Genomic DNA, 15216 nt, shown 5'->3' on the forward strand with positions numbered 1-15216 from the left:
CTTGGCGAGGCTTTTTCTAGTTTCAGCTCAGAGCTGCGGCCATGCTGATGCACGTGTTAATTATATTAAGGACAATTAATTTATTATTATTAATTAATTAATGCATTTATATTTAAAGACAAATTATATACTTAGTATTAATTTTTTCCTTAATTGGTTTTTTCATGCTCACTACCTGATAATATCTTATATAGATTTTATCCTTATACTTGATATATATATACATTGTGTGTGTGTGTGTATATATATGTGTGTGTGTGTGTATATATATATATATATATGCGTGTGTGTCTTTGTATTTGTGCTCATTTCCCATTACATTTGACAACCGGTGTTGGTGTGTTTACATCCATGTAAGTTAACAGTTCTGCAAAGGAGTTCAACAGAATAAGTACCAGGCTTTACAAAAAAAAAAGTATTTGTAGGGGGGGGGGCATTCATTTGACTAAAAATTCTACAAGGCGGTGCTCCAGCAAGGCCGCAGTCCAATGACTGAAACAAGTAAAGACAAAAGATTGAGAGAGAGAGAGAGAGAGAGGCAGACAGACAGACAGAGGGAGAGACAGATAGACAGAGAGAGAGACAGACAGACAGAGGGAGAGACAGACAGACAGAGAGAGACAGACAGACAGACAGACAGACAGACAGACAGACAGACAGACAGACAGACAGACAGAGGGAGAAAGAGACAGACAGACAGACAGACAGACAGAGGGACAGACAGACAGACAGACAGACAGACAGACAGAGAGAGAGAGAGAGGCAGGCATAATGCATGAAAAGGGAGTGGAGTGGGGGGTGAGAAGCATGTTTGGTGGCGTTTGGTGTTCATTCTACATTTTGGGCAGGCGATAGTAAAACTACTTACGGTTCCAGGACATAGTTGTACTGGCCATCGGCTGATTTCTCCTGCTGGTAGGTCATGTTGTAAGCTATCATGGTGGTGATGAGTTGCCTCAGGCATTCCTTTTCCCGGTTGCTGTACAGCTGCATGTTCACCTGCAACAGAATGCACCCCCAGGTAAGCATCTCAAGCGCTCTTTAGCAACGCATGTGCACGGCTGCATATATGCGCGTGCACACACACACATATATATCTGTTTATCTGTGTGTGTGTGTGTGTGTGTTTATCTATGTGTGTCTGTGTCTATTAAACCTGTGAGTGCATGTATGCATATTTGTTTATCTATGTATGTATGTGTATGTGTGTGTATGTGTGTGTGCCAAATCAGATTGGAGTCTGGTGCGGCACATACATATAAACACACACACACACACACACATATCTGTGTCTGTGTCTATTAATCTGTGTATGCATGTGTGTATATGTGTATGTGCATGTATGCATGTCCTTATCTATGTATGCGTGTGTATGTATGTGTGTATGTGTGCCAAGTCAGATTGGGGTCTGGTGCGGCACATACACATAAACACACACACACACACATATCTGTTTATCTGTGTGTGTGTGTTTATCTACGGGTTTCTGTGTCTATTAATCTGTGTGCGCATGTGTGTATATGTGTATGTGCATGTCTGTTTATCTATGTATGTGTGTGTGTGTGTCTATCTATGTGTATGTACCGCATCAGACTCCAATATGATTTGGCAGTATTTCTACAGCTGGATGCCCTTCCTTATGCCACAACTCTCGTGCCGGTGGCACGTAAAAAGCACCAATCCGATCGTGGCCGTTGCCAGCCACCTCTGGCCCCTGCTCCAGTGGCACGTAAAAAGCACCCACTACAGTCTTGGAGTGGTTGGCATTAGGAAAGGCATCCAGCTGTAGAATCACTGCCAGATCAGACAGGAGCCTGGTGCAGCCTCCTTCCTGGCTTCCCAGACCCCCTGTCGAACCGTCCAACCCATGCGAGCATGGAAAACGGACGTTAAACGATGATGATGATGTGGATTCAAATTAATCCCGCCGGTGGCACGTGTTAAAAAAAAGCACCAATCCGATCGTGGCCGTTGCCAGCCACCTCTGGCCCCTGCTCCGGTGGCACATAAAAAGCACCCACTACAGTCTTGGAGTGGTTGGCGTTAGGAAAGGCATCCAGCTGTAGAATCACTGCCAGATCAGACTGGAGCCTGGTGCAGCCTCCTGGCTTCCCAGATCCCCTGTCGAACCGTCCAACCCATGCAAGCATGGAAAACGGACGTTAAACGATGATGATGATGTGGATTCAAATTAATCCCGCCGGTGGCACGTAAAAAGCACCAATCCGATCGTGGCCGTTGCCAGCAACCTCTGGTCCCTGCTCCGGTGGCACATAAAAAGCACCTACTACACTCTTGGTGTGGTTGGCGTTAGGAAGAGCATCCAGCTGTAGAATCACTGCCAGATCAGACAGGAGCCTGGTGCAGCCTCCTTCCTGGCTTCCCAGACCCCGTCGAACCGTCCAACCCATGCGAGCATGGAAAACGGACGTTAAACGATGACGATGATGTGGATTCAAATTAATCCCGGATTATCTGCTAGCTTTGAGGTTTTGGTGATGTAACTGTTTATTTTTTGAATGAAAGTGTAGGGTCAGTGTGAGAGGTCGGATCCGGCCAGTTCAAAGCTAAAACAGGCAGAGTAGTTGGGTTGGGGATTAAATGGTTGCAGAGATGAGGTGCAGTTAAACATGGGGCATACTTACGGGTCTGAGTGCCGGCTGAAGGATGGACATTAAAGGTTGGATAACTTCCTGGATAATGGAACTGAAGTGGAGATATTTGCGGACGGACGGGTGGACGTCGGATAAAAGGGAACTGATCAGGTTTTCAGTACGGGTTTTCTTGAATAACATCTGAAATGGAGAGGAGAGAGGAAAATGAAGATGATGATGATGATGATGATAAGAATAATGACAATGGTGGTGACAGATGGAAGAACTATATATATATATACACATATGTATATGTATATACGCACACACACACACACATATATATATACATATATATATATATACACACACACCAATATATATATATATATATATATATGTATATACACACACACCCCTATATATATATATACATATATATATACACACACACACTATATATATATATACATACATATATATACACACACAACACACTATATAATGTATATATACATACATATATATATACACACACACCACACCACTATAATATATATATACACACACACCACTATATATATATATACACCCAAACCACATATATATATATATATATATATTATATACATACATAAGAAAACCATCTGAACGGGACCGTAGCCAGTACCGCAAACACCGTCGAGCGTGGCGTCTGCCAGCCTCGTCTGTGGCACCTGTGTCAGTGCACATAAAAACACATCGGCGTGGACCGTCTGCCAGCCTCGTCTGGCACCTGTGCGGTTGCACATAAAAAACACCACCGAGCGTGGCCGTCTGCCAGCCTCGTCTGGCACCTGTTCGTACATAAAAACACCATCGAGCGTGGCCGTTCGCCAGCCTCGTCTGGCACCTGTGTCGTGGCACATAAAAACACCATCCGAGCGTGGCCGTTCGCCAGCATCGTCTGGCACCTGTGTCGTGGCACATAAAATCACCCACTACACTCTCGAGTGGTTGGCGTATAGGAAGGGCATCCAGCTGTAGAAACACTGCCAGATCTGAGGCTGGTGCAGCCTTCGGGCTCCCCAACCCCAGTTGAACCGTCCAACCCATATAGCATGGAAAGCGGACGTTAATCGATGATGATGATGATGATGATACATACACACGTACATACATTATAGGCTTCTTTCAGTTTCCATCTACCCAATCCACTCACATGGGTTGGGTGGACCGAGGGCTATCATACCACTCACCCAAGGTGCCACACAGTGGGACTGAACCCAAGACCACATGGCTGGGGAAGAAAGCTTCTTAAGCACACACCCACGACCGTTTACCCTCAAAACCAAAGGAAAAAAGAACACCCTCAGCCCCCACCCCACCCCCACCACCCCACGTACATACAAACGTAGACTTACCTCGGTGTTTTGATGAGGGTAGAGTATTTTGGGGTGTGTGTTTGAGGCAAACATGAAGTGAAACACAACGCACAGGTAGGGACGGTACTGCATCATCGTATAATCTTGGTTCGAATAAATGTAGCAGTTAATCTCGTCGACAAAACCCAACCAATCAAGAGCCATGTTAATCTAACAATTGGAGAAAGATTAAAAGATTAGCAGAAAGATTAAAAGATTAACAGAACGATTAAAAGATTAACAGAAAGATTAAAAGAATAACAGAAAGATTAAAAGATTAACAGAAAGATTAAAAGATTAACAGAAAGATTAAAAGATTAACAGAAAGATTAAAAGATTAACAGGAAGATTAAAAGATTAACAGAAAGATTAAAAGATTAACAGAAAAATTAAAAGATTAGCAGAAAGATTAAAAGATTAACAGAAAGATTAAAAGAATAACAGAAATAAATGAATAAAAAAAACACTTTTCCCAAGTTGACCCCCACATGGACAGCCCCACTTCTCAAGAAATGGAGGTGAAACATTGAGACAGAGATAGTAGACGAGAGATGAGAAACGGCTCAGTCTTATCTCTTCAAGGTGTGTTAACAACAACAATAAAAACAAAACGATGATAAGGGTGAGCAACTTAAACTTACCCCTCCCATTTTCGGATCCTTAAACTTGACTTCAAGGTAATTTTGAAAGAGGCCGTGTAATATCTTGTCGAATTCCCCAGCAGCAAAAGTGGACTGCAGAATGTTCTGGAACCTGCAAGAAAGAAGAAGATGATCCACAGAGTGATATGGACTCAACCCAAATACATTATTACCATCTCTGGACCAAAACCGATGCTAAATAGAGATATTGTCCACCTCTATCAATGCAGACACCATCAACCAGTGTCGCATAATCAGCTCACTCAAAAAGTACCTTGGATCGTAGGGTGACATGCTGTGCTTGAGGAGACCTATTCAGTCATGTACATCAACATCAACATCAAAATTAAATCAAATGGAAATTGTAGCTGTGACCTTGACTTGACTTGACTTGAGACAGCATTCACCCGGGGTGGGTTGAGCTGGCTTCATTCATCCTCAATGCTGCATCTCTCACAAACGCCGACCAGACCTGGCGATTTGAGGCTAACGACCACGTGATCTCCAACCACTCCTTATTCCAGCGGCAAACATCGTAGATGCCATAGATCCTTCAAATATTCCTAATGTACAGCTGTGACCCCCATGCTGGTAGCAAGTAAAAAGCACCATCCAAACATGGCCGATGCCAGTGCCGCCTTGACTGGCTTCCGTGCCGGTGGCACATAAAAAGCACCATCCAATCGTGGTCGATGCCAGCTCCTGTGCCGGAGGCATGTAAAAAGCACCCACTACAATCTTGGAGTGGTTGGCGTTAGGAAGGGCATCCAGCTGTAGAAACACTGCCAGATCAGACTGGGGCCTGGTGCAGTCTCCTGGCTTCGTGGTCCCCAGTTGAACCGTCCAACCCATGCCAGCATGGAAAACGGACATTAAACAATGATGATGATGATGATGACTTGGCCATGCTGACATGGGTTGGTCTGTGTTTATTGACACAGATTTCCTATGACTGGATGCCCTTCCTGTCACCAACCTTCACCTGTTTCTGAGCAAGGTAATATTTCCCCCATTGCCAGAGCATGTTCTTGCAGTGGAGGCACATGGCCTAGTGGTTAGAGCAGCGGACTCGCGGTCGAGGGATCACGGGTCCGAATCACAGACAGGGCGATGTGTGTGTTTATGAGAGAAACACCTAAGCTCCACGCGATTCCGGCAGAAGGTAATGGCGAAACTTCTGCTGACTCTTTCGCCACAACTTTCTCTCACTCTTTCCTCCTGCATCTTGCAGCAGCTCACCGGCATCTCGTCCAGGTGGGGAACCTATATGCCAAGGAAACCGGGAAACCGGCCCTTATGAGCCAGGCATGGCTCGAGAAGGAAAGGAACAAACATGTTCTTGCAGAATATTGGAAATGACTGACAGACATCTGCAACAATCTTGCAACGACAAGACAAGAAGACACAAACATACACAGACTGTCTCACACACACACACACACAAACATATACACAACAGGCTTCTTTCAGTTTCCTTTTTGAAATCCAGTCACAAAGCCCTGGTCAACCTGGAACGATAGCAAAAAAAAAAACACTTGCTAAAAGGTGGTGCCACACACACTGGAACTGAACCGCAAACCATGTGGTTGGTAAACAAACTTCCAAAGCCCACAGCCACGCCAGAAACTATATCTCACATCTGGTGGCATCAATCTGTTTCTTTGTCCTGCATCTTCTAAGTCTGGGGTGAACAGCTACGGTGCAATGGGACACGCTTTTGTGTATCTGTGACGAGTCAGTGAGTCATAGTGTTGCAACACAGTGGAGAGTCAATGAGTCACGATAAAGATTGGAGATGGGTGTTAGAGAGTAGTTCATCATCATCATCATCATCATCATCGTTTAGCGTCCGTTTTCCATGCTAGCATGGGTTGGACGGTTCTACTGGGGTCTGTGAAGCCAGAAGGCTTCATCAGGCCCAGATTGATCTGGCAGTGTTTCTACGGCTGGATGCCCTTCCTAACGCCAACCACTCCGTGAGTGTAGTGGGTGCTTTTTACGTGCCACCCGCACAGGTGCCAGACAGAGCTGGCAAACGGCCACGAACGGATGGTGCTCTTTACGTGCCACCCGCACAGGTGCCAGACAGAGCTGGCAAACGGCCACGAACGGATGGTGCTTTTTACGTGCCACCAGCACGAGGCCAGTCGGGGCAGCGCTGGCAACGGTCGCGAAACGGAAGGTTCTCTTACATGCCACCGGCACTGGTAACACATCTGCAATTTCCATTGATCGATTTTGGTCACATGCCAAGGAGTTGAGGTCGCTTACTTGGACGAACTTACAAAGGAATTACGCAAACAACAGAGTATACAGTAAAGAAATCGGTTGACTTACCGGGCAGTTGGTGTTGTATTGGGCTGGACATTAGTGGCCAAAGTCTGCAGGTCTTGAACGGTCAGATATTTACTCCTGGAACAGAAAAGATCTGGTAAATACTACCACTTCGACATACAACAACAATGGGTCTCTCTATGTGGTTGCTCAACTTGCTAGAAACAGCAACCAAATCTCTGTATGGAATGGAAAAACGTGAAATAAAGTGTCTTGCTCAAGGACACAACATCTTGCTGGGAATTGAACTCACAACCTTACACTCGTGAGCTGAATGCCCCTAACCACTACACCATACACAAGATTAAACTTACAACCTTCTGAAATTCCTGCCATTCCATGTTTTCTCTGCAGACATCAACCTTCAGGTGTTTAAGCAACAACACTGACCTCTGACCCCTCACTGATCTCCTCCCTTCATCCCTCTCATTGTGAGTGTTTATTGAGCGAAAACACTTAAAGCTCCACGAGGCTCCAGCAGGGGCTGGTGGCAATCCCTGCTGTACTCTTTCGCCACAACTTTCCCTCACTCTTTCTTCTGTTAGCCTGCTCACTTAGCCAGCGGGGTGGCGTCATCTGAAGGCTAAAACAATGCGAAGCGCATTGTGACCAGCGATGTGTAGCAACATCTGATAGCCTGGTTGGTCATATATATATATATAAAGGGAAAGTTTACGAAGGCAGGTGTAGTACAAACAAACAAATGTATTAGTATAGCGCTCAGGAATAGAAATAGAAAAAGTCTTTTACGTTTCGAGCCTATGCTCTTCGACAGAAAGATACACAGAAAAGAAACAAGGAGAGGAGAAAATGCGTGCAGGAGCTAACGGTACTTACTTCTTAAGCCGTGGCATCCTGAAGACATCGTACCAAACACTGAATAAGCTGCGTTGGACATCTTTCTGACCAATGTGCATACTATTGACCAGACGTAGATTGAACTCTTGTTTCTGGCGTTGTACAAACTGGAAATAAAGGCAGAGATAAGGGTTGGCAGTGGGGAGGCACAGTGAACAGGAGTTTGTGAGTTGGGGGTGGTGGGCACGGAGACACTGTGGATGGAAGTTGATGAGGGTGGGAGAAATAGTGAAGGTAGGGAAAACTGTGAGAGTAGGGGTAGGGATCTTTGAGGGTGGGGAAAATTTGTAAAGATGATGGGGAGGGAAATTGTGAGGGTGGGAGAAACTGAGAGTGGGGTGGGGGAAATCTGTGAAGGTGGGGAGTGGATCTGCAAAGGTAGGGGGAGGGAATCTGCAGGGGGGTGGGGAAAAACTGTGAGGACGGAGAGGAAAACTGATGGGGGTGTTGTGAGGGGGGGGGCAGAATCTATGTGGGGGTGGGGATCTATGAGGCAACGGAAAACTGTGAGAGCGAAGGGGAATCTGTGAGGGTGGGGAGGGGGACTGGCATGAACTCCATCCGATCCATGACAGCACAGAAAAGCAAACATAAAAACGATGAAGATGATGATGATGATACCTATTTCTTTATTACCCACAAGGGGCTAACCACAGAGGGGACAAACAAGGAAAGACATAGGTATTAAGTCGATTACATCGACCCCAGTGAGTAACTGGTACTTAATTTATCGACCCCGAAAGGATGAAAGGCAAAGTCGACCTCGGCGGAATTTGAACTCACAACGTAACACAGACGAGATACCGCTAAGCATTTCGTCCAGCGTGCTAACGTCTCTGCCAGCTCACCGCAGATGATGATACCAAAGACTGCATGGAGACGTTCCTTCCACAATGCAACGCTCACTCACCTGCAAGGTATTCAGACAAGACCGAATATCGTTGTCAGTCTTCTCACAGAGCGCCATTAGCGCGTTCATCTCAGCTTTCAATGTTTCCCATCTCGAAACCTAAAAACAAAACAAACATCAACCATCGTGAGGAATACGCAATTGGAATCGGTATCGTGATATGCGTGTAAGAGGAAATCAGATTCTTCCAAGGACCAATGCCTGATTCCGTCTCAAAGATTTAACCTTTTTGTTACTATATTTATTTTGAGGAGGCCAGCGCCGCCCAGACTGGCCTCGTGCCGGTGGCACGTAAAAAGCACCATCCGTTCGTGGCCGTTGCCAGCCTTGCCTGGCCCCCGTGCCGGTGGCACGTAAAAAGCACCATCCGTTCGTGGCCGTTTGCCAGACTCGTCTGGCACCTGTGCGGGTGGCACGTAAAAAGCACCCACTACACTCACGGAGTGGTTGGCGTTAGGAAGGGCATCCAGCCGTAGAAACACTGCCAGATCTGACTGGGCCTGATGCAGCCTTCTGGCTTCACAGACCCCAGTTGAACCGTCCAACCCATGCTAGCAGGGAAAGCGGACGCTAAACGATGATGTTGATGATGATGATGCTTTGTGTTTCTTTCAATTACTTTAAATATAACAAAGAATTTAGTAAAATAACTTAGTTATCATTCAGCTAGTGTTAGGAACATAATTGTGACTAAGGTTTGGTGGAAGATTTTAATGCAAAACTTATGAAAACAAGACATTTGTACTACAGAGCCAGAGGCTGTTTCAGGCAGGTTGGTATCGAAAGGGTTAAGAATTGTTTTTCTATTGTATATTTTAACCGTTTTGTTACCATATTTCTGTTGAGATGCTCTGTGTTGCTTTCAATTAATTTTAAATATAACAAAGAATTTAGTAAAATAACTTAGTTATCATTAAGCTTAGTGTTAGGAGCATAAATTGTGACTAAGGTTTGGTGGAAGATTTGAATTCAAAACTTATGAAAACAAGACATTTGTACTACAGAGCCAGAGCTGGATTCAGCTGGGTAACGAAAGGGTTAAGGCAAGTATCAAAGAGTGTTGTTCCAGCACAAAAGTGGGGAACAGGTACAAGCAAAATTGGACTGTGTGGATAAGAAGTCTGCTTCCAGACTTAAATTTCATTCAAAGGTGAGAGGCATGGGTGGATGGGTGATGTGAAACACAGAATTACAATATTTGAAGTTTCACTTTAATGTGTGCCTGTATGTATGTATGTGTGTATATATATAGTGAGTTTACAAAAAAACAAAAGACGAAGACGGGTGTTTAAACAACAAACAGATGTATTAGTTTAACGTTCGGGAAGTGAGAAAGTCTTTTACGTTTCGAGCCTATGCTCTTCGACAGAAAGGAACACAGAAATAAACAGGGTGAGAGAATAGATAAAGGTTTAGTGGCTAGCGATCTCTCATGGCGAATGTGTGTGTGTGTATGTATGTGTATATATATATATATATATATATATATATATATATACATGTATGTATAAGTGTGTGTGTATAATCAAGAAAGACAAGAAAAACAACAACACGAGGATGTGGTACATGTAAAGTATTAGCAGACGCTCAGGGAAGGAATGAAAGGTGGTTTTACGTTTCGGGCAAAGCTCTTCTTCAGAAACAGGAGACAAAGGAAAGTCCAAGCGAAAAGGAAGACGGAGGGATCCACTTAGTTACATTTTCATATGTATATATATATATATATATATATATATATATATATATAGAGAGAGAGAGAGAGAGAGAGAGGAACAGACAGATAGATATATAGGTGTGTGTTACTGTCCCCTTGCCTTTACTTCATGTGAGAGTTGTAAATGAACATCACTGTCATACAAGAGGTGTCATTTGTTTCCAATATTCTATGGATGCATGTCTGGCTAAGTAGGGGCAATATTTACGTTGCTCGGAAACAGGTGAGGGTTGGTCACAGGAAGGGCATCCGGCTGTAGAAAATTTGCCTCGACAAATTCTGTCCAACCCATAACAAGCATGAAAATAGGAGATGAAAACAATAAAACAATGATGATGATGATGATGATGGTGTGTGTGAGAGAGAGAGAGACCAACCTGATAAAGTCGTCCTGCCAACCTAGCAGAGTCCGTAGGAGGAAAGGTGAAGACAAGGGCAACTGGTCGCAGCTGTCGGAGTGCTGGCACATACCTGGATATGACAGAAGACAGACTGACTTTAGAAAACAACAAAACAAATATTCTTAGAGTAAAAAAGAACAAAAAAAAACAAATGGTTAAGATATTTTTAGGCCCTGAATGCAAAATCAAAGATAAACAGGTGACATAATCAAAATTAACAATACTCACATCTCGTTAGAAAGAAATATACCTGGAGTTTCTTAAAGAAATCTAAACTGGAATTTTAGAATCCAACTAGCAGTATCGCCTGGCGTTGCTCGGGTTTGTAAGGGAAATAACTATATAAACATTTTTAGAGAGTTACTTCCCTTATATAATAGCAAAAATGCATTAAAAATGGGAAAAAAATGATGGTAAATTTTTTTTTAAATCGTAGACTCATCGTAGACATTTTTAGAGAGTTACTTCCCTTATATAATAGCAAAAAAAATGCATTAAAAATGGAAAAAAAATTATGGTAAATTTTTTTTTAAATCGTAGACTCATCGTAGACATTTTTAGAGAGTTACTTCCCTTATATAATAGCAAAAAAAATGCGTTAAAAATGGGAAAAAATGATGGTAAATTTTTTTTTAAATCGTAGACTCATCGTAGACGTGCGCTAATACCCAGAAGGGCTCGATATGAATCACGACTATAAGATACCCGGTTTTGGTTAAACTGCACCGCAAAATGTGGGAGTAGTTAGGAATCTAAATCGGAGGAGACAGACAGCACACAACTTCACTTTTATATATATAGATATGATTATTTTCATCAGGTGTAAGGTGGGAACACTGACTGAATCATTAACCACATTGGACTAAATGTTTAGAAGCTTTTCTTTTGGATCCTTACATTCTGGGTTCAAATCCCTCCAAGGTTGGTTTTGCCTTTCATCCTTTTGGTTGAACACTGGGGTTAATGTAATCAACTTAGCCCCTTCCCCACAAAATTTCAGACCTTGTGCCTATAGCAAAAAAAGGATTATTTTCAACAGGTGTGACTCTGAGGTAAGAAGCTTGCTTCCCAACCACATGGTTCTAGGTTCAGTCCCACTGCGCAGTACCTTTAGCCAAGTGTCTTCTACTACAGCCTCACGTTGACCAAAGCCTTGTGAGTGGATTTGATAGATGGAAACTAAAAGAAGCCTGTTGTGTGTGTGATTTGACTTTGTGTTTGTTACCTACCACAGCTTGACAACCGGTGTTGGTTTGCTTACATCCCTCCAATTTTGCGGTTTGGACAAAAAAGACCAATCGATTAAGTAACAGGCTTTAAAAGAAGACACAACTACCGGGGTCAATTCATTTGACCAAAATCCTTCGAGGTGGTGCCCCAGCATGGCCACAGTCTAGTGACCGAAACAAGTAAAAGATAATACTAATGGCTTAACATCAAAACTTTTAGGGAATTAACCCCCGGACCTTAAACAAGTTAGATACTCATTTGTTTTTAATCAATGTTAGAAGCACTCTTAAGTCTTTAGTCATTATTGTTTAGTCTTAAATCAGCCCTGATTGAGTAGACTTAGAAAATGTTCAACAGGAGTGGCTGTGTGGTAAGTAGCTTGCTAACCAACCACATGGTTCCGGGTTCAGTCCCACTGCGTGGCACCTTGGGCAAGTGTCTTCTACTATAGCCCCGGGCCGACCAATGCCTTGTGAGTGGATTTGATAGACGGAAACTGAAAGAAGCCCATCATATATATGTATGTGTGTGTGTTTGTCCCCCCAACATCGCTTGACAACCGATGCTGGTGTGTTTACGCCCCCGTCACTTAGCGGTTCGGCAAAAGAGACCGATATAATAAGTACTGGGCTTACAAAGAATAAGTCCCGGGGTCGATTTGCTCGACTAAAAGGCGGTGCTCCAGCATGGCCGCAGTCAAATGACTGAAACAAGTAAAAGAGTAAAAAGAGTAAAAGAGAATGTTGAAAGTTAAGCTTAGATCTTAACAGAAGGAAGAACAGATATTCAAAGACCGGCAGAGAAAGAAGAACTAAGATGATCTTCTTCAGGTCGGGAAGACACAAGATCTAGACTTACATGTCATTACAAATACAAATGATCGGTCGAAGTAACAATCCTTTTTCTTTCTTTTTTCCTGTTTGTCCCTCTTTGGCCAATTGCAGGAGGACATTGATGGCTGCCTGCAAATGAGAGAGAGAGAGAGAGAGAGAGAGATAAACAGTGTCTAGTTAAGAGTAAAAGTGAGGTGAAGAATATATTAAGACGGCGAGCTGGCAGAAACGTTAGCACGCTGGGCGAAGTGCATAGCTGTATTTCATCTGTCATTACGTTCCAAGTTCAAATCCCGCCGAGGTCGACTTTGCCTTTCATCCTTTCGGGGTTGATAAATTAAGTACCAGTTATGCACTGGGGTCAATGTAATCGACTTAATCCGTTTGTCTGTCCATGTTTGTCCCCTCTGTGTTTAGCCCCTTGTGGGTAGTAAAGGTATTAGGTTGCCCAGAAGGTATGAGCATATGTATGTGTGTGTGTGTGTATATATATATATATATTATATATATATATATATATATATATATATATATATATATCATCATCATCATCATCATCATTTAGCGTCCGTTTTCCATGCTAGCATGGGTTGGACGTTCTACTGGGGTCTGTGAAGCCAGAAGGCTTCATCAGGCCCAGTCAAATCTGGCAGTGTTTCTACGGCTGGATGCCCTTCCTAACGCCAACCACTCCGTGAGTGTAGTGGGTGCTTTTTACGTGCCACCCGCACTGGTGCCAGAAAGAGCTGGCAAACGGCCACGAACGGATGGTGCTTTTTATGTGCCACCGGCACGAGGGCCAGGCGAGGCTGGCAACGGACACGAAACGGGGCGGTGCTGGCAACGGTCGCGAAACGGAAAGTTCTCTTACATGCCACCGGCACTGGTAACACATCTGCAATTTCCATTGATCGATTTCCATTGATCGATTTCGATTCTGATCCTCACTTGCCTCAATGGGTCTTCACAAGCAGAGTTTCGACATGCCACCGGCACTGGTAGCACATCCGCAATTTCCATTGATCGATTTCGATTCTGATCCTCACTTGCCTCAACACGTCTTCACAAGTAGAGTTTTGTGTCCCAAGAAGGGAAGGTATGCATACGTAGGCTGGCTCCATCCCATGTAGAAGGCCACGGGTTGTGGACTCACTTGTCCTGCCGGGTCTTCTCGCGCACAGCACACTTCCAGAGGTCTCGGTCTCTAGTCATTTCCTCAGTGAGACCTAAAGTTCGAAGGTCGTGCTTCACCACCTCGTCCCAGGTTTTCCTGGGTCTGCCTCTTCCACAGGTTCCCTCAACCGGTAGGGTGTGGCACTTTTTCACACAACTATCTTCATCCATTCTCGCCACATGACCATACCAGCGCAAACGTCTCTCTTGCACACCACTACTGATGCTTCTTAGGTCCAGCTTTTCTCTCAAGGTACTTACACTCTGCCGAGTGTGAGTACCGGCATTACACATCCATCGGAGCATACTGGCTTCATTTCTAGCGAGCTTACGCATATCCTCAGCAGTCACGGCCCATGTTTCACTGCCATGTAGCATGGCTGTTCGTACACACGCATCATACAGTCTGCCTTTCACTCTGTGCGAGAGGCCTTTTGTCACCAGCAGAGGTAAGAGCTCTCTGAACTTTGCCCAAGCTATTCTTACTCTAGCAGTTACACTTTCAGCACACCCACCCCCGCTGCTGACTTGGTCACCTAGGTAACGGAAACTATCAACTATTTCTAGTTTTTCTCCCTGGAAAGTGACGGAAGTTGGTCTCAGAGCATTTTCAGTGTTTATTGTTCCTGAGCATCTGCCACATACAAAAACCATCTTCCTAGTTAGCCTTCCTTTGACATTGCTGCATCTCTTATGTGTCCATAGCTTACACTTGGTGCATCTTATAGAGTTTCTACCTACACCTTTTCTACAGATCGAGCAGGGCCATCTACCTGAAGGTGTTTGTGATTTGTCTACCTTCCTACTGATTACGACTTTGGTTTTAGCTAGATTGACTCTGAGGCCCTTCGATTCTAATCCTTGTTTCCACACCTGAAACTTCTCCTCCAGTTCTGATAGCGACTCAGCAATTAGAGCAAGGTCATCAGCATAGAGGAGCTCCCAAGGGCATCCTGTCTTGAATTCCTCCGTTATTGCCTGGAGGACTATGATAAATAGGAGGGGGCTGAGTACTGAGCCTTGGTGGACCCCTACCTCTACCCGGAATTCTTCACTGTACTCATTTCCAACTCTCACCCTACTAGCGGCGTCCCTATACATGGCCCGCACAGCTCTCACTAACCA

At 44.2% G+C, this 15216-nt stretch overlaps 1 protein-coding gene across 3 annotated transcripts in view; it reads right to left on the minus strand.

Moving 5' to 3' along the window:
* The window catches only part of LOC115224432 (chromosome transmission fidelity protein 18 homolog), a 44683-nt gene that overhangs the window by 12824 nt on the left and 16643 nt on the right, over positions 1-15216 (minus strand). For all 3 annotated transcript variants that reach the window (XR_005003785.1, XM_036513220.1, XM_029795334.2), the window contains exons 11-19: positions 12944-13047; positions 10832-10925; positions 8741-8839; positions 7810-7937; positions 6976-7050; positions 4639-4750; positions 3998-4168; positions 2646-2795; positions 869-999 (exon numbers count right to left, since the gene is read on the minus strand). Coding sequence is in view for 2 of the 3 variants with exons in the window: in XM_036513220.1 (XP_036369113.1) it covers positions 869-999; positions 2646-2795; positions 3998-4168; positions 4639-4750; positions 6976-7050; positions 7810-7937; positions 8741-8839; positions 10832-10925; positions 12944-13047 (1064 nt within the window). In the remaining variant the exon portion in view is untranslated. The remainder of the gene's footprint in view (positions 1-868; positions 1000-2645; positions 2796-3997; positions 4169-4638; positions 4751-6975; positions 7051-7809; positions 7938-8740; positions 8840-10831; positions 10926-12943; positions 13048-15216) is intronic.

Source organism: Octopus sinensis, linkage group LG25 (assembly GCF_006345805.1).
Source record: "Octopus sinensis linkage group LG25, ASM634580v1, whole genome shotgun sequence".
NCBI lineage: Eukaryota > Metazoa > Mollusca > Cephalopoda > Octopoda > Octopodidae > Octopus > Octopus sinensis.